General features: G+C 35.0%; 2 protein-coding genes across 3 annotated transcripts in view; both read right to left on the bottom strand.

Annotated features, from left to right (window-relative positions):
* Positions 1-20,340, bottom strand: part of LOC138712108 (centrosomal protein of 162 kDa) — a 130,937-nt gene that overhangs the window by 44,617 nt on the left and 65,980 nt on the right. The gene's annotated exons all lie outside the window — the stretch shown is intronic.
* Positions 639-18,692, bottom strand: LOC138712110 (carboxypeptidase B-like). Of its 2 annotated transcripts, XM_069843524.1 has the most exons (6): positions 18,353-18,692; positions 9,569-9,772; positions 6,395-6,583; positions 4,968-5,326; positions 2,459-2,642; positions 639-930 (listed from the first exon to the last, which is right to left on the bottom strand). In XM_069843524.1, exons 1-6 carry the CDS (start codon positions 18,558-18,560, stop codon positions 752-754), a joined length of 1,323 nt encoding a protein of 440 aa, XP_069699625.1. In that variant the 5' UTR covers positions 18,561-18,692; the 3' UTR covers positions 639-751. The 2 variants fall into 2 exon arrangements, with proteins under 2 accessions (XP_069699625.1, XP_069699626.1); XM_069843525.1 differs by lacking the exons at positions 9,569-9,772; positions 18,353-18,692 and adding an exon at positions 7,200-7,374.

The following is a 20,340-nucleotide window of genomic DNA, read 5'->3' as shown; positions in this document are numbered from 1 at the left end:
AATCAGCGATGTATGCAATGGGGGGGAAAGGAACTGGCCACCCTACCCCATTACCTCCTGACTTAGTTGACTCATGAACGATGATTCAATGGTGTCACTTATGAGGTTCCAACCTGTTTTTGGGCAGTTGACTAAACAACAGAACACAATAACATGTACATACATATTATTTCTTTGAAGGAATTTGTTTTGATACGTACTACAAAAATTTATTAGCAATTGTGTGGTAAAATATGTATCCTAAAAATAACAAAAAAATTAAGTGCAGAGAATAAGAGGGACGCGAAAAATAGAGAATATTATAGAATGCTGAGTTTGCACTGAAGGACCTGCCCTTCAGCAGAAAAATATGAATGAATGAATGAATTCAGAATTATATTATCATCATTTAGCTATGATGGAGTCTCACTTCAGGTTTTAGTCCAGTAGTCTCTTCATGGTTGTTCTCGTCATCTTCTTCCTATTGGTTTTGTAGTATTCTTTTTAGCTTAGGCAGTCTGCCTCTTGTCATTCTGTCTACATGCTGTAACCATTCTGTTTTGTAATTTAAAAAAATACTACAATTTTTAAAGTTACTGTAAGTTTACTCTGGTTAACTTAAAAGACTTAAAAAAGGACAAATGAAGTGTTACTTCACAAACATGTAACAAAACTTTTTTTATTTAGTGAACATTAATTTACATTAATTTATATTTCTTCACACAATATTCGTACATGAAGTCAACGTCATGATGATGATCTTCAATGTGAATCAACTGGATGGTGCTGTTATTTCACTGCTGATTGTCTTTACTGCAGCAAGTGCCTCACGAGCTACTGGAACGATGAGATGTGCAGGCAAGATAAAGCCATAGTAACCTCGATCACGTAATTCAATGGTGTATGTATACTTGATATTTGCAACTCCCCTCGCCCAGTCATCTGATCCTCCTGTAAGAAAAGGGTTCTTAAAATAGTGAACTATGTTCAGATAGACAAACATTAGGAATGCAACATGATTTAAATATATTTACAGCTAAAGTTTAAATAATAATAATAATAATAATAATAATAATAATAATAATAATAATAATAATAATAATAATAACCTTGATTACACTACTTTTAACACTATATTATTTCGGAAAACATGTTAACGAGGTAATGTAACATTTAACACAAGAAATGTCAAATAATACGTTTTCAGAAATAATAATAATAATAATAATAATAATAATAATAATAATAATAATAATAATATGAAGTCTATATTAAACCACAACTGATAGTTCCATGTAAAACTGGTCTTTTGAGAGGGATGGTCACTCAATAGGGCAGGCTCCTTTTCACACAAAAACTGAGTTAAACTACTATATATATATATATATATATATATTAAATAAAGGAACTAGGAATGTATTGTTAATTACAATGAGTTATGTATAGAATTTCATTACAATTTTATCATGTAACTCATTACTTCCGCTTTAGAAAATTATAAATTTAACTGTGTAATTTTACTTTCCTTCAACTTATTAAGAAGTCCATTTATATGTCCTCCAGTCGCACAGCCTTTCAATGGAATTTCTTCCATTTTAAAAGTGAATTAATCTGAGTTTCACCACACTGAAATCTTTCCGCTAATTTTCTTTCAGACAAACAACTTTCACTTCCACGAATAGCTTTGACTCGATCCTCCAACAATAATACTTTTCTCATTTTACTGAACATGTTTTTGCTTGTAACAACTTAACACAATGCCAGAAGAAATGAAACTCTTAAACAAGGGAGCAATTACCATACAGGTACAGTCAGAGGCAGCGATTTTGGCAGGTGACCTCGATGGCATATCCAGTAGGCAAACCAATATTGTTTGCGTAAGCTGCATGAATGGGATGCGATAACATTCTGAGTTGTTTATATTTTCATACCAGCAGCTCATACCAATTATCATTATTATGAAACACACCACAGTACAGTCCGATTCAAAGAATATCTTAAATACATGTAAATGACTTTCATTCGCAATAATTTTACAATATTATGTCTCCTACATTTTTTCTACACTTTTTGCTTCAATGCACTTAACTTTACATGTGTGTTAATCACACACAATTTACAAGCTATAGATTGATCAATTGATATCCTCGCTTTGCTTTACACATGTCTGGTCAAGTTATGTTTCATAAAACTGTGACACAGACAAGTAACAAAGTCTGATGTACTTGCTGGAACTTCTTAAAATGGGAGAAAAATGCGTAATTATTCATAATCATATGTTTATTTTTTTTTACTCAAAATACTAACTTAGTTCAATAAATTGAAAGTGTTTCATGAGAGTTAACAGAAAAAACTTAAACTGAATTTACAAATTTCTTAATTCTTATAATAAAGCTTGATACAAATTTAAAAGTGACCAAGCTCGCGAATTACTAACAGTGGTAAAAAAAAAACATAAAATTACTGAAATTTTTCATACCTGAAGCTGGATAGAGAGTGGATGCTGCACCACCTACTGTATAACTTGCTCCTCCTGCCTGACGCATAGCATTGGCCATTTTTTTACCTACACGACTCAAGTCTGCTTGGTCAGGCGGGGAACCTCTGGCATACCCCCATGGATGCAGAATATACTGTCCATAGCTATGGAATGACACATATGCCTGTAAAAAATTATGATATGTATTACCCAACATACTTGAAAGTAGAGTATGACTATTTGTGACCATTTACCATGTTTTTACAGAATGCCAGTGAGTGTCTACGAAGAAAGAATCACATTTGCGAATTGGTCACTTTTATTTCTACGGATATCATATTCTCAACATCATTGTACAAACCAATCTTAACTGTCCGTTTAAGCATCAACCTGAAATTTTTAACCTGCATCAACTTGTATTTATATCACTGCATGACATTCCCGTATACTTTTCTGGTTACAATACTTTTTGTACACAAGACACTGGCTAGTTACGTCATCAGTGGCAAGCTTCTTGCTATTTCTAGAACAGTCACCTCAAATGGTAGTCAACAGTCATATTGGTATCTTTTTTCTTGCTTTCCAAAACTTTCAACATTCACTCCTCTCTTGGAAAAGGCTCAATGGCGTCCAAGCTCAGGAGAGTTAAGGCATTTTTAGGGATCCAGAAGCACGGAATAAATATATAAAAAAAATACAAAAACAAAAACAAAATTCAGGCCAAGACAGAAGATACCCCAAGTTTCGTAAGAGAAGTTTTTGAACTGATCAGCAAAGCATGGACCTCATAATACAGTTTGTTCCTCACTCCTACTTCTGTTATCGACAATATTGTAAAGAGAAGCCAATTCTATAGCCTTAAGGGCATAATCTGTTTCCATAGTCGACAATTTTGAATATATCTCCTCTCAACAGGCTCAAATTATAGGTAAAACAAAAATTAGACAATTAAACTATTGAAGACAATATTCGATTTAGTATTGCATTATCTACAGCGAAACTGCCTCATACTCATTGTACTAAATCAATCCCTAAATATGGGATTGCTGATAATAGATTTGTAATTACGGTTGCTCCTCTAAGTCTGTATTTTTTTTATTTTAGGCTCTCTTTTCTTTCTTTTATATTTATTTGAGTTCAACAAACAGGCATTGTGATTGGTCTTGCACTAAGAGCTGAAGCAGAACAACAAAGTTGTTGAGAGATAGGACAAAGGTGGAGACCAGTATTCTCTATCAAACCTCAAGCCAGCAATAATGCCAGTGAGTGGCAAAATAAACTACTATTCATGTTGCAAATTAACCACAACAAATTGTCATCCCATTCATCAGAATTAATTACACAGAAAGCAATTAACCAAATAAAAAAAAAAAAAAATATACAGTGGCAGTGAAACTAAAGAGCGGAACTGTATACTGAAGGATAAGAGACTGATTTCTGATAGTTCACTAACAAATGCTGTCACTCTCTTTAAGCTGTTCACATTAGCCGTTCATCTACAACGACTGAACGTATACAGTTACACACTTATACGTTTTGTTTCTGAAGTCCTGGCAAAATACCCGCACTTTCCATATTAATTTATTTTGTTTATACACTTTTCGTTTGTACGATTTTTACACTTATACGATCATATTTTAAACGTCATTTACACATTCCAAAACAATTTTGCTCGAAATAAAATTTGCCGTGAAAATGTAAGAAAATAAAAATACAGTAAATGTTCATTGTTAAGATGCAGTCCACTTATTTATTTTTCTTCTTCTTCTTTTTCTTCTTCTTCTTTTTCTTTTTTATCACCAGATGAATTTATTATCATAGCCTTTTTACTGTGGCTTTTATTTAAATTTCGTTTTTTTTTTTATTATTTTATTACATTACATTTGAGTAGTTTCATATCAAAGACGGTCAGCTGTCATCTCCATAGTTTTGATCTAGAGGCAATTTTTTAATTCACAGTGTTCCTTGTAATATTTAACACAATTTATTTTATAAATGTAGTGTTAGAGTTTGCATATGGTTTCACTATAACTGGAAAGAGCATGAAAAATTGTATAAAAAACCACAGCTATCTAAATTTCGATTGAGGTCAGATGTCCGTCTTTGACATTAAGCTACTCATTTGTTGTATTCTTCCTTATGTTTTCCCTGTTAACTATTTGTACTGAGTTGCTTATATTATATTTTAATCTTTAGATCTGTATTTTACTTTTTTTTCTATCACGGTATTATTTTCATATTCTTTAGTGTCGATTTTGTTATGCTATTGTTTTTTGTAATATGTTAGTAACTTTTTGTTAAATTTCACTCCTTGTATACTTTGTGACCTGGTAGAGTGTAAGAGAAGGCCCTGTGGCCTTAACTCTACCAGTATAAGTAAATAAATAAATATTATTATATATTATTATTATTATTATTATTATTATTATTATTACTATTTAAACTTAAAAAAATTATGAATATAAACAAAAACTCATACGAAAATAAGAAATTAATTTTGCTTTCATACCTTCAAAGAGCCTCTAAGACCCTGGACAAAGTTGGACAAGGCTGATGTTTCAGGCTCCGAAAAAGGACCTGTTCCAGCATAAATCTCCTTGCATGGTTCCTTACTAGATCCTGCGCCTCCCCATTTATAACCAAAGTTTCGGTTCAAGTCTGTTCCTGCACAACGGCCAGAGCCCTTACGGTTCTTGCGCCACAACCTATCAACACGGTGGGAGTATTCATAACCATCTGGATTCAGAACAGGAAGAATGTACCAATCAACATTTCTCACTGCTTCACCATGTGCATCCTGATTCTCTGTAAGCTCGTTGATGATGTAGGTAACAGAAGCTGGTGAAATCCACTCTCGAGCATGTATTCCTGTGGATAAAGACAGCACTAAATACATTTCAAACCATTCTCTCAATTAATACTTAAACAAATGGACGAAGACTACTGTACATCAGTAAAATGTCCATCCCTTGTTAACTAAGAAATATCTATAAGAAATATTTCAGTACAAGAGGATGAATGGCTTCATTACTAGCTTTCTGGCATTAATAATAACATTAACTTACACAGTATGATTCACTAACTTATAGCCCACTGGGGCTTCAGAGCTTATTCCTGAAGTCATTCTGAATAAAAATACTTAATAGAACTCGCATTTGATTCTGAATATTTACAAAATTACTTCCCTGGCTTTAATAAGTCGACAACTAAGTTCCAATTACCAGCAGAAAGAATTTAAACTAGTAGTGACATTAACTCTAAATGGTAAAGGAATATTTTGCCTATGTAGCCTTATCAAACACAGCCAGACCATACATGGATGTCTCTACAATCAGCTGATTAGCCTGCGTATCTCTAAAGGTTGAATGTGATTCATACACATACAAGCAGATTCATTAGAGAAGTGATTTTTTTTTAACCTGTATACGTCAGTTTTTACCAGAAGAACAAACCACCATAAAGCACTAATTACTCATGTGGTCTTGGAAATAAAATAATGATAAAGTTATTTTTTCAGATTAAAATATTGAAAATTACTTTGCAACTTCATGCAAAAGTTATACAGTATTCTTCATAAACTAAATTTTAAGCACATGCTTATGATTCAATTCAAAATATTTTTGTAAGCATTTGGTTTCGAATTCTGCACATTTTGAACTTCGTAGTTAACACGAACTACTACTTAAAATTTTTTAATTTTACTACGACTTTAAAGATTCAAATTTTAGTAACACCATAGTCATTTAGAATTTGACCGATATTCACATGAGCCATCTTAACCCGGCAGAGAAGGCCTGACGGCCTTATCTCTACCAGGTTAAATAAATAAATCTAATCTAATCTAAAATGACTCCAAGAAGCAGCTTCATAAAAGCCAAAAAAAACTTCGATAATTATCCTGTATATAATTTTACAAATAAAAATTGTATGTTTAACCTCCATCAATCCAAATGGCAGGACTGTTCGGGCGCCCAGAAGATATTTTGACTACTCTGAGTGGACGTCCTTCTACTGAACTGCCAATGGTCTGGACACTCACAAATCTGGAGTATGTCTGGGACAGATAGTCCAAATAGCCATAGATGTCTGCCAATCGGTGATATGCCTGCCAAGTCATGCGGTGACCTAGATTTAAAAATAAAACATATAATAAATATTATTCTTGAAACTTTTTGTAAGATCTTAACAAATATTTATGTAAATCCTATTTGATAAAATTTGCATATGTACATGATTATTCCAGACACAAAACCTGATAACATAAATGGAGATAAGATAAGGTAAAGAGCAATTTCTAGAGCAACAAATGAATAATGGATTCCACATACGAGACATGTAAAGAAACTACGAAAACGATTTCCACAAATAAACGTGTAGGTCTTAGGGATGAAGTAAGATAAGTTGTTAACATGAATTTATGAGACACACGTGACGAATATGACTTAAAATACAGTGTTGACAAAAAGAGTGATAATGATTTTCTTCAGTCACTAGTTATTCTTTAATAAGAAGTGAGTGATTTAAGATAGTTATGGAAGAATTTGTACTATAAATATTTTAAACTACCGAAAAGTAAAGTCTCCCCTCCCCTGCATACATGATTTAATTGCTTCATATAATTTACCTCTTCTGTACACGACTAGCTGGCATCTAGCAACACCGCTCTGGCTGTAATTGATTTACCTCCATATGCCTATAAGTTTTGTGTGTAGAACACTAGCATATGGTGAGGGTTGCTCACCCTTCTGAGCACAACGTGACAACGTCTGCACACCACCCTTTCTTCTTTGCCACCAAACCTTCACTGCAAGAACCACGCAAAAATCTTGTCTATATCCCACACCAAGCAAAGCCAAGCTACAAAATGCCAAAATTAAATATAAGCAATCAATGTTACACATGTTAAGTCTCAAAACCGTTTTATCACGTGTAAATATAAGAGAGAAGGAGAAGGAAATAGGAAAAGAGAGGAAGATAGTGAGAGAGAGGGAGGAAGAAGGTAGAGAGAAGAGTTTTATTCCTGGACGTGGAATATTGAATCACATGACAGTTGATTTTTGACAATAGTGATAAATTCTAAATTCTTCAATGCATGTACAGCATTTAAGTTCGTATCTTCATTTTCTACATGTAATATATTGATTTTTAATTATTTTAAATTTGTTACAAAATGCGACATAAACTTAAACAGCGAAATTTATATATTTTTATTACATAAATGAATATTTACTCATTTTGTTATTTGAAAGTAAAATTACAATTCTATCAATACCAGTTCTCTTCAGATGAGGGTGGATAATTTTGTTAAAGAATAAGAAATATTTCAATGGCCACATTATGCTTAAAATTAAAAAGAATACTGCCAATTTTTAAATAGAAATGGAACATGTAATGTACATTTTCTAACTCACAGTAACTAATTATTCTGAGTCCTGCTATGATAACAAAAGCAAACCACCACTCCAGGTATATGTATCATTTTAACATTTTACATTAATTTTTGTATTTCAAATCATGTACAGATAGTAATTTTATCATAAGCATATTATTTATTTCAAAACTATAGTTTATTCATTAATATTATTTAGACGTCTCCCGAAAATCACAGACAATAATTGTAAATTACAGACACTCTCCTGCTATTAGTCCATTAACTCAAGAAAGCATAAACAGAAATACTGGAAATGCACTCAAGAGAAAAGTAGATATTTCCATCACCATTCTCAAATATATCAGAATATAAGCCACAACTATAGAAACAAAAACTGGATGTACTACATATGGTAAGTAGATTTTTTATGCATAATGTAAGACAAATTTGCATTTTTTTTGTCGACATAAGAAAGAATAAAAATGTGAATTACACAATTATTTTTACCTATTTTTTCTTATATTGTCTCTTTAAAGAGGTGAGAAGTCACATGATCTATTCTAAGCAGATAGCTCTACCATCTAACTCCTGGTGATGCACTCTGGTAACTAAAATATTGAAACAATATGAAAATTACTTATAATAATAAATAATAATTTATTTCCTTTGATTATAAAGATGACGTATAAAATTAGTACACTCGAAGGAGCAAAGCTTGTGCTCGGGTGCAGTTCAGTTATAATATTTATATAACTCAAATGATACCTTAGTACCATAGGTGCCATGAGTAACCGATAAGTGTCTGAATTTCGTGTAATTTAGTAACGAACATAAATGGGCGTAAGTAAAGAGGAAGAGGAGAGAGATTCGTTAGAAAAGCAGGAACTACTAGAATATAATCAAATACAGTACATGGTTATGATAAAATAAGCATTAATATGTTTTAATTATTAAACAAAGAAGGATTAACTACTGAGCCATTAGTTTTACACATTTACAAAAGTCTAATGTAAATAAATACATAACAGAATCAATAATTTCGTGAACCGATAGATGTACAGCATTATACCCAGAATGCATTGTACATACAAGTAGTATCACATCCTGTTCATTGACGAAAGTTGATTAGTCTTTATATGTAGCTATATGAACAACATTAGCTTACACGAAGTGTCACAGTAAAAATGGCAAACTACATTATGTAAGTGCTTGAATGTAGTGGAAATATATTTGTTATCCTATTTCCCTGTGCGAAAGATCAACTTCGTGGATGTAGGTTTCATACAGCATATCTTGAAATGCTGTATACAAATACTGAAATTACTCTATATTCCCCTAAGTTTGTAATTTTTTTCTATTTTCTCGTGCGAAAGATCAACTTGGTGGATGTAGGTTTCCTTTAGCATAGCTTGAAATAACAAAATGTTGAAATTGTCGTGTGTTCCCCCATGCTTGTGATCTTTTTCTATTCTCTTCTGTGAAAGATCGAAATCGTGGGTGTATATTTAATTTATGTGCAAGATATGACACAACTTACTATGTCATTGGTATTCACAGAAGTCACAGTCAATGAAATTATTGATTGTACTATGTACACTACCAGCATACTACTTCCAAGGTTAATCAAATTATTCATGTTACTTATTCTGACTACTACTACCTAACTGATCAAGAGGATATAACAATTACAAAATACCTCTAAAACCCGTAGATGCATGATACTTCGTTACTGGACTCACCCTTCCTTCCTTCTAGTTCTTGCATTTCTTCTTGCGAAATGCTAGGGTTTTCAGTTTCGATAGCTGCTTGCAAATTGTCAATGATAACATCAAATGCGAGTCCATTGACATCAAGGTATCTCTTCACTCTATCTGAACTCTCTGGTTTCACAAGCACATCCACACTTGAGATGTTCGTAGCAGCCCTAAGCCACGTTTCCACACCTATGAAAGTAAATGTAATGATTATGATGACAATAATATTGTTTAATAATAATAATAATAATAATAATAATAATAATAATAATAATAATAATAATAATAGTAATAATAAAGCCAAAAATACTGCCAAAAATACTAAGTTTTTAAATTTGTCATTCTTAATATCATCACCCAATAAAAACATGATGCCCTGCAACAAAAATATGCTTTCTCATTATGAAATTTAACCAGTAATTGAAGCAACCAGTGTTCATGTAAACTGTCAAGACTACATTCTTTCATATTTGCAAGTTCATGATTAATTATTTACGATACAAGTGTTAAAAAGAGCATTTGATTTTATGAGTAGAGATGTTTTCGAAAAGAGATCGCAGACAGAGTATAGCCAGCCTGCAAACAAAAGAAATTAATTCTTAACGTGTGTGTCATACACTGTTTTCAGACAGCCCTTCGTCCATACTGATATAGAGACACTTAGCTCGATTTATTCACTGCTGTATCCCCCCTCATTGTAATAGTGAAACTTTATCATATTAGGAGCAGGCAGTGGTATAGCTCAATGGTATAGAATTCGACTGCAGATCGAGAGGTCCCTGTTCAAACCCGGTGCTCCTAATTTTTTATAATTACATTCAATTCTTAATTGTTTGATACATCAATAAAATAGTTGTTGAAGCAACTTAATTTATGTACGTTTCGTAGTAAAAAAAATAGTAATTTTTAAAAGTAGGTTTGGGCCGCTTTACTGATCGATCGTGATTGCTGTCATTTTGTTTCTGGTGGAAAATAAATAGTTGAAAGTCAGTGTTAAAAATACTTTTCGAGCTATTGTTAAAAGTACTGTACGCAGTAATCTACACTAATACGAAAAGTATTCTTAACAATGACTTTCAATTATTGTTTGTGACTACTGTCAATTGTTTCCCACCAGATTTCACATGGTAGCAAACACAACCAATCAATAAAGCGGTTCAAATAATGGGAGGCCTATCTTTAAAAATGACTGTTTTTAGTTAAGAAACGTACATAATTTAAATAAATTGCTTCAGCAAGTATTTTACTGATGACTTTATGAACACTTATGAATTAAATGTAACTATAAAAAACTAGGGGACACTCAGGTTTGAACTGGGGACCTCTCGATCTGCAGTCGAATATTTTACCGCTGAGCATTTGCTATTAATGTGAAAAAGTTTCACTATTATAATGAGGGGGAATAGAGAAATGGATGGGTCTGCAGAATTGTCTCTATATTAGTATGGACGAATGGTTGTCCAAAATATAATGTACGACACACACGTCAAAAATAATTTTCAGACAGCCATTCCTAAAAGTAAACCTATTAATGCAAACCTCTTAACGCTTAGGCAAGTGTATGAAAATAGCCTATTATACGATAGCATGCGAAAAATATTTTTAACACTAGTGCAAGAAGTATTTTTAACAATGACTTTCATTCGTTTGCGCTTATTATCAATTGTTTTCCATCAGATGTTACACGACAGCAATTACAACTTTTCAACAAAACAGTTTAAACAATGCCAAGTCTACTTTTAAAATATTTTTGGTAAAGAAACGTAGTATATAAAATCTATTTTACTGATAACCGGGGCTCGGATTTTGATGACATGTCATCCTTTTTTTTTTTTCTAATGCAGTATGCATTGCTCTCAAGTATTAAAATCTTGAACACGAACCTGTGGTTATAAAAATATTAATTCTTTGGTACATTTTTTCGTCATATTTTCTATTTTTGAGGTTTTAGATCTTTTTTTTTTTTTTAGTTTTAAATCTTTTTTGGTTATAGTTTTCGCATTTTACTTCCTTTTCTGGTCCTTTTTTTTTCTTTTTTTCTTTTCATTTTTTTTAAATATTAAATTAATTTAAATTGTTTAAAATTTATTTTTAATCCAACGAAATAAATGGAAGTTTGATCAGTGGCTCGACAATGAACATGTTAAGAGTCTGTGTCTTAGCTATAGGTACTTATTGTTGTCACTGCAACCAATTCTCCTGTTTCCAACCTGCCTGTAGTAAAAAAAAAAAAAAAAAAAAAAAAACATGCCGATCGACAATGTACAATAGTGGCAAAAAAAACCGGACCGACGGAATAATCAGTCCACGAAATGAGCCACTGCGCATGCCACGCCCACATTCACAAGATAGTGAGTAATCTATTGAAATTGTTGTAGTTTCGACTGCTGACGTAGCCCATTTCGAAAGCCATTAGAAAATAAGCTGGTAAAATTCATGTTCTGGTAAAATATCGCTGCAATCGAAAACTATTGGGAATAAATTTGAATAAGGAACAAAAAAACGTTTCATTCCCAGGCAGGATTCGAACCACGAAAGTCTTAGATACCAGTCTATCACGCTCTGGAGTGAACAAGACTCTGAAATCAGCTACAAGGGTCGATCCGGTTTTTTTTTTTTTTTTGCCACTACTGTGCATACATGTTGAAAGTAGTTATTTTAGCTACTTTCTGTCGCGGCAAGCATTTGATTCGTTATTTTCACTGTCACAGATTTAGTTAATTACAAATTTTCAGAGAGGAATGTTTGGTGTTCAGTTTTCATAGTTTCATTCAGCCATGCCTAAAATAAAGCCATTTAAATCGTGTCATTTAAGACAGATTGTATCTGAATTTGGAGATGATGTTCTCTCTGCGGACGGCGAAGTATTATTTTGTAAGTTGTGCGAAACAAAGGTATCAGCCGAAAGAAAATTCACTGTTCAACAACATGTGGGCCGCGATAAGCATATACGGTCAATGCAACTCGCAAGTAAGAAGAAATCTATGCAATGTTTACTGCAATAAAGTATATCCACGAAGGAGAATAAATCGTCAGATTTTTACAGAGACTTTTGTGAAGCTCTAGTTTCTGCAAACATCCCATTTTGGACACCGAACAATGCTAAATTGAAGAGCTTTCTGAAAATGCATTTCGGAGATCCTATCCCAGACGAATCAACTCTTCGGAAGAACTACCTGTTACAATGTTACGACAACATACGGGGAAAAGTACATGAAAAGAAGATCTTCAGATCCATCGACGAAACGAGTGATGTAGAAAATCGTTATGTGGCTAACGTTATCACTGGTACATTGGAGATAAACGGACCAGGTGAAGTGCTTCTGCTCAAAGTGAAGTATTGGAAACTGTTAATCACTCCACAATTTGTAGACTCTTTGAAAAGTGTACTATGTTTCTGTTATGGTCTGAGGGTATCAGAAATGATGACGTCTTGCTTTTTGTGACCGACGCACACCATACATTATAAAAGCAGTGAAGTCAATACAAGTTTTTTACCCGAAAATGGTGCATATTACTTGCTTAGTATATGCTATGCATATGGCAGCAGAGGAAGTTAGAGCACATTTTTCTCAAGTGGATTCCTTAGTGTCAAAGACGAAAATTTCTGTCAAGGCTCCCTCTCGTAAACTGTTCAAGTCCGTGGCTTCCGGTGTTCACTCTCACCAGAACCTGTCATCACCAGTTGGGGCACCTGGATAGATTCAGTAATTTATTGTTACGATCATTTCAAAATGGTGAAACGTGTTATCGAAACAGTGAATCCTTAAGATGATACTGCAATTGAAGCGGATAAGACACTATTTCCAAACGGTGAAATTGAAGGACAGCTAGCCTTTATAAAGGCAAATTTCAGTAGTTTAACACAAAGAATCACAAGTGTACAGGAGAAAGGTGCAATTCTGGAAGATTCTCTAACTTCAGTAAACAAAACTGCATCCGATCTGAAAAGTGTAGGGGAAGAAGTTGGAAGAAGGGTATTTAAGAAAGTGGAAAGCGTTCTTGATAAAAACTCTAGATATAAACTATGTGTCGCATTTCTCACGTGCTAACTGATGAAATATTTGATACTTCTTGCATTGAAGAATATCTCACTGCCAGTGATTTAGCAATTTCAAGTATGCTCCAGTTGTATCAGCGGATGTGGAAAGGCATTTCTCACAGTACAAAAATGTGCTTTCCGACAACAGGCGTTCCCTAACTTTCGAGAACCTGCACGTGCTGGTGGCTACCTACTGCAATAATTCTGAATAAGGTAATGTTTTTTATACGTGCTCTTTTCTAGAACATATAAATTCGCGAGTTTAAACTAATATTAGTTTTTAATTTCAGTTCTAACGTTACAGAAGTAAGAACTATGCTGTACTGTCATATCCTAAAATGAAGGCAAAAATTTTAAAGTCATTTTTAGATCATTTTATTAATTTTTAGGTCATTTATAGATCTCCTTTTTTAGATATTTTTAGGTCATCAGAATCTGGGCCCTGCTGATAACTATATGAAACAAAACAAATATACACTGACCGGCACAAAATGCGAAATATATATATATTTTACCTTTTTTATTATAAGATTGTTGTGTGTATGTCATTTCTTTCGTGCCCGTGCGGATTCTTTAGGTCTCGTGTTTTCAAGTTTTACTTGAAAATCGTCAACGCAGGTCCCTAACAGCTATCTCTCCTTCATGTTAACACCGGATGCAGCCACCCTCCGGGCTGCAGTGCAGGAGGGGGCGAGAATTCCGGCGCCTCTCAGTCCAAGGTCCACATGTGCAAGCAAGCACGTGGATTGCTCCAAGAAACAGAGGTTTCGCGGGCTTTCTGACGTCATGGCGTCATTACGCTCAAACCCACGCCAAAGAGGGGGAGAAATGGCGCGAAGCCCGAGGTGTATATAAGGCGGGCCCAAAATGGCATAGGGACATTCGTCGCCGGCTAGGGGGGGCAGCCACTATGCTCCCTCTGCAATCGACAACATTTCTCTGATCCAGCGTGCTGTACATCGTCGAACCGGGTTTTCTCGGCTGACACTTACCCCCGTAACAGAAACGCATCGCCGGCTCTGTCTCCGCTGCCCCGCTCCAATCTCCCTAACCAAGCTATCCTAGTATCGCTCTTCTCGATTACCCCCCCCCCGTTTATCACCTTGTCTGGAGTTCACGTGCTCTAACCCTTTTAGAAAACATTGTCTTTTCTATCTTCGACTTCCCTCTCTGTGGACGCCCATCGCCGGCCATTTGTCAGCGGAGCTCGTTAGCAGAGAGTAACCCCTCCATCTCTCGTCGGTCGTCGAATCGCGGACCCTTTGGGGGCAGAGCTTCGATAGGCGAGAACCTCCACCACCCCTGCTTCCCGTCTCTCAGTTCTCCTACCCACCGTATTCGCACTTCGAGCAAACTCTCTCTTCACTTTTCCCCAGGCACTCCCGTTTCTCCTCTCTACTCCTTTCTACGTTGCTAGCCCTTTCCCTTCATACCAGCCCCTCGCTACTCTCTCTCCCTCGTCTTGTCTTCGTCTCTCCCCAGGTACTCTCGTTACCCCTCTCCAATATTCTCAGTCATGACAACAGCACGCCTTCAAGTTAGCTTCAGCCAGAGTCACAGGGACAAAAACGGCAATATTCTAGAGTTTCTCAAAGACACTCCCGTTTCCCCTGCCCACGAATAGGAGGAGGACACCGATTATTTCAAATAAACTACTATATCTGTATCAACGTATTTTCTTCCTACATCATCGTATAACCCCCCCCCCCCACGAAGTTCGTCACCACCTGTCCTTCACTCCCGTTTCCCCTCTCATCACCTGGGACCACAGCAGGAGAACGTCAAAGCAGATCGAAGCACAACACCTATACCGTAACGTCACCCTTCCCTACACACTTCAGCTCCCCTTGTCACGTCACTCCCGTTTCCCCTCTCAACACCTAGGACAGCAGTCTTCAGCAGAGGGACCACCGTCAGCAGGAGGCCGGCGCACGACAAGATCAAGTTAAACCTATTGATAATCATAACTACCGAAAACATTTTGGTTACCACAATAATATATAGACATTTTACTGACATTTCTTTTAATTATCAATTAACAACTCAATTATTTTCTACTCGCAAATATACAGCCATTTGTATGAATACCTTAAATTTAAAAAATACTTAAGTATTTCGCTTTTTGTGCCAGCGAGTGTAATTATAAAAACTAGGCTGCACTCAGGTTTGAACAGGGGCATTCTCGATAAGCCGTCGAATGCACTACCACCGAGATATACCACCACTTCTATGGATGTCATCAAGGTTTACTCTTGCAATGAGGGGGAATACAGTAAAGGAGAAATCGAGAAGCAAAAAGAAAGGCTGTCTAAAAATGTTATCTTTAACACTTGTAACATAATTATTTCGTTACCAGAATGCTAAAAACGTGCATTTGTGCGTAAATCTCAAATCTAGAAATCGATATTTTGCAGCATCACATCATCTACTTTTTTGTATTTGATATAACGAGAAAAAGAAATTTAAAATTTGTTAGAGCCAATTTAAAGTAAATCGTCATTGTGTTATTTCATCGGATAAGAAACCATTATTTATTTTGGTAAAACTTATTATATTTCGTGCACATTATTCCCGGTTCAACTGAATTGTAGGTACACTGCAGCCTATTTAACACGAACAAAATTCCCCCAATTCGAAATCGAATTTTTCAACTCCATAATACTGTCTCTTTACATTTCGTGTAATGAGAAAGCAAAACTGAAATTGTGGAGATTCGAACAGAGAACATCATGCATACCTCTCTTCTATGGTAACCATTATACCAAAAGCATTAGCGAACGAAATACAAAATGATAAATAATTGTTCTAATGATAGCACATTTATACACTGCGAAAATCATGGAGGAATTTGTCATGGGAAATCAATTATTTGTAAATACTATCTCCTTTGCATGTTTCACAAAGATTTTTACTAACGGCGAGTACTTGACTGTTCGTCATTCTCCCATATGAAGTCAATTGTGTAGATCAATTCACCGACAGAGTCGTTGCCTAGGGTGCGCCATAGGAGGCTGGTCTATGCTACACCCGTGATGAGATGAGATTTGTTGGGATGCCATAGGGGAACCGAAGCTCCCGGAAAAAACCTCTGTGTTACCTGGGCCATGGATTGCCTAAAACAACTTATAAATAGGGGATACACGGAATATCGAACCCAGGTCTACAGTATTATAAGTCCAGAGCTCTTGCTACTATTAAGGAAAACTGTTAAGAAACTAAAATTACATCGAAATATACTATTTCACTTTCTTAATAGGTTCAGAGAAACTAATTAAATAAAATTCTAAAATGTAGTAACTTCATTTGCGTCTGTAATTTCCCTTTCCTAATGTACCAACAATGTTATTTAATTTTGTCTTATTACTGCCACGGTACCATGAAACAAGTACCTTTCTTTCCACACTATAATACAGTGCGATCGAAAAAGCTCTATTAGTTCTAGCATAGTCTAGTAGCCTATATACAGTCACGAAGCGTGAGTTTATGAGGGTATTAGAAACAATAGACTCTGCAGGTACTATTTCGCATTGTCTGTAATGAGGCGATAGTGGCGATCCTAGTGGTTAGCAACTATCTATGGATGCGTATTTACTACGTATTGAGCTTCGTGACTGTATATACTAGACTGTGGTTCTAGTAACCCTAGAATAAAACCTTAAAGAAAGTTGGCACTCCCTCATTCATTCCGGTTTGACAACCTCACATCCCCAATCCATCATATGCTTAGCGGCCACTTGAATTCTCTACAAAACACACTTGAATTCTCTGCCTAGTGGATTCTCGGTTACACAAGCACTGCGGAGAGACTTCTCGATCACACTGTAATCGTTATTAATAAAATAAAGCATTAAAAGCAGGAAACTCCTATAACTTTTTTCATCTGGCCAGCCTCATGGTCTAGTAGTCAGAGCTTTGGGCTACAGTTAATGAGATACTGGGTTCGATTCCCGTAAAAGCACAGGAATTTTTCCTTAAAGCGAATTATTCCTGCATTCTTTCATGGCCAAGATTTTAGGTTAAGTTTAGATTTAAGACTTCTCCTGGCGCCACATAATCATGATCATCCTATCATATCATCGCGGTAATGTAACTCCGCCTGTCAGGCGACCGAACCTCAGAAGTGAATTACACCTAAGCCAATCAGGAGAGAAGACCAAAACAAAAAAGCTTTTTTTTTCTACTTGTAAGTTCAGTTTTTTTTAATGTCATATTCATTCTGTCACTCGTTATTACAGTAGATTAATTGCAATGATGTATAATTCTTTTTTCTAGTTGTATTCCATTTCTGGTGGTGTGGAAGAGAAGGCCTGATGGCCTTAACTCCACCAGAGTAAATAAATAAATAAATAAATAAAATGAAGTTGTGGCATTGTTATGAATCATTCCCCACATTAATGAAACAGAATTTCTGACATAAAAATTAATAATAATACAAAAATAAATGTGATATTGTTGTACTGTTATTCATTTTTTAATTATTAAAAATATATGCTTAACATTTTCTCCAAAAATGAACAGGGAGATAGTATTCGAGAAAAACTGATTTCCTATGTTAAATCCCGATGTCCAGTACAGTATTTTAATTTCCAAAGTGTATACATGTTTTAAATGTTTAATTAACTGTCTATAACTCAAGTGTTTAGGTAGTACCTATAATTTCAGCCCTATAATTTTATTAAATCTCATGTTTCCAGTTTACGATCATCACAATAAAAATGATTGCTTACCTTCCATATCCAGGAGTTTCTCGAGAGCTTCTATTTTATCTTCGGAGGGCGCTGTTACTTTCAAGAGTTGTGACCCCTCGTATGATATACGTTCGTTGTCCACAGGTACCGCTTCCTCCGCCGCAGCCGCCGCGGGGGTGGCGGTAGCGGCGTCTTCGTCCGCGCGCAGGGGTGCGCAGAGCAGACACAGCACAAGCAGCGACCTCATGACTGAAGCGAAGGTCGGCGAAGTCCGCGTTCTTATAGACAAGCAGTGACCTGCAGTCAATGCTCCCGTCCAGGAAATGTTCTGCCGACCCGCCTGCCCGGCAGCTTACGGTAGATTATCACCATCGCCATTCTATCACCAACGAGAGGCGTGCTTCCAAAATACATAGTCCCAATAAACCGACATCGAAAAACGCAATGATTTCAGAGTCAAGTGTTGGTAGAAAAGCTGGAGTGTGTTCATCTTGCTGTTAAGTCTAGAATATCTGCTATATCCTTCGGCAAATCGGTGCAAAACTTCGACTCTTCTGCTTTTCTGTAAAGCTCTTACATTTTCAGAAGTGATAGATTTTTTTTTACGCAGAGGTGAAAAAAATGTAAGTACTCGTATTGCAGCGGTGTTTCTGGAAGTAAGAACCACTTTAAAGTAATTTAAAAAATCTACAGTAATCCATAGCCTGAACTGTACAGTGATGAATGAGTGAAAAAGACAAAACAAGGAGGAATATAATAAATAATTTAATGTTGTTCCGTTACTGACTTAAGATATCATATATAAGGTATAAAACCTTTATGTTTCATATTTAATTGTTGGTATTAACGTTTTCGTCACTACATACGACATCATCAGATACCATAATTGCATATATATACCCTTGATATCAAAAGTTAAAAGCTTAAACTAATATACATAAATAGATGTAAAATTACAAGTCTTCATGATTTAAAACAAAATTTAAATTTTTGGGAAATATCATGCTAATATGCTAAATATGAAGACTTGATATTTCCCAAAAATTTTAATTTTGTTTTAAATCATGAAGACTTGTAATTTTATATCTATTTATGTACATTAGTTTAAGCTTTTAACTTTTGATATCAAGGGTGTATATATATATATATATATATATATATATATATATATATATATAAACAGGTTATTATATTATGAATGCAATTATGATATCTGATGATGTCGCATGTAGTGGTGAAAACGTTAATACAAACAATTAAATATACATATATTATAAAAGTTTTACACCTTATGATATGTTAAGTCAGTGACGGAACAACATTAAATTATCTATTGTATTTCAAAGACTTATCTGAAAAACTCCTTCAAAATGAATTGTAAAAAGGAGGAATATACTGAAATATACACGAATAACGCATCCTTGTAAAGGGATCTCGAGTTGCAAGTACGCGATCTCAAAGTCTATTGGTCACTCGTCTTACTCCGAGAAACACAATGACACTGAAATAACTTACGTTATTGTGGGGGAAAAAAGGCTGAGAGAGAATATAACTTCCTAGAACACATTAGAGAAGAAGACGCATTGCTGGCACTATACCTGTTTTTTTTTTCTTTCAAAGATGGGACATGACATTAGCGCTGCGATCGGAAAAACAAATGTCACATAGCGTGGTAGGCTTGTTGCCATAGTAACAACGGTTGAGTTGCCAAAGTTACAGTTTCCACGTAGTAAGTGCTCAATAGCTCTCTTGGGGACATAAATTTATTGTGCACACAATGTTAGCATTGATACGTTTCGTCTTTCATTCTTTGTCGATTTCTGTATTGTTTTTCTACCATTGCGTAAATTATCAATGGATATTTTAATGTCAGCCGTCTAACGTTAATCCCATCAGCTGACAGCGTGGTCGTCCCTGTTGGCAACATAGGGCTGTAGTTCCAAGCTCCGCCGCTTAACTGTCATGTCCCATCTTAAAAAAAAAAGAAAAAGAAACATGTAAAGAGACAGCTTGGCAGTAGAGGGGTC

The sequence above is a fragment of the Periplaneta americana genome, chromosome 13, assembly GCF_040183065.1.
Source record: "Periplaneta americana isolate PAMFEO1 chromosome 13, P.americana_PAMFEO1_priV1, whole genome shotgun sequence".
NCBI lineage: Eukaryota > Metazoa > Arthropoda > Insecta > Blattodea > Blattidae > Periplaneta > Periplaneta americana.
The sequence above is the reverse complement of the archived record's forward strand: the minus strand, read 5'-3'. Positions and strand labels throughout refer to the sequence as shown.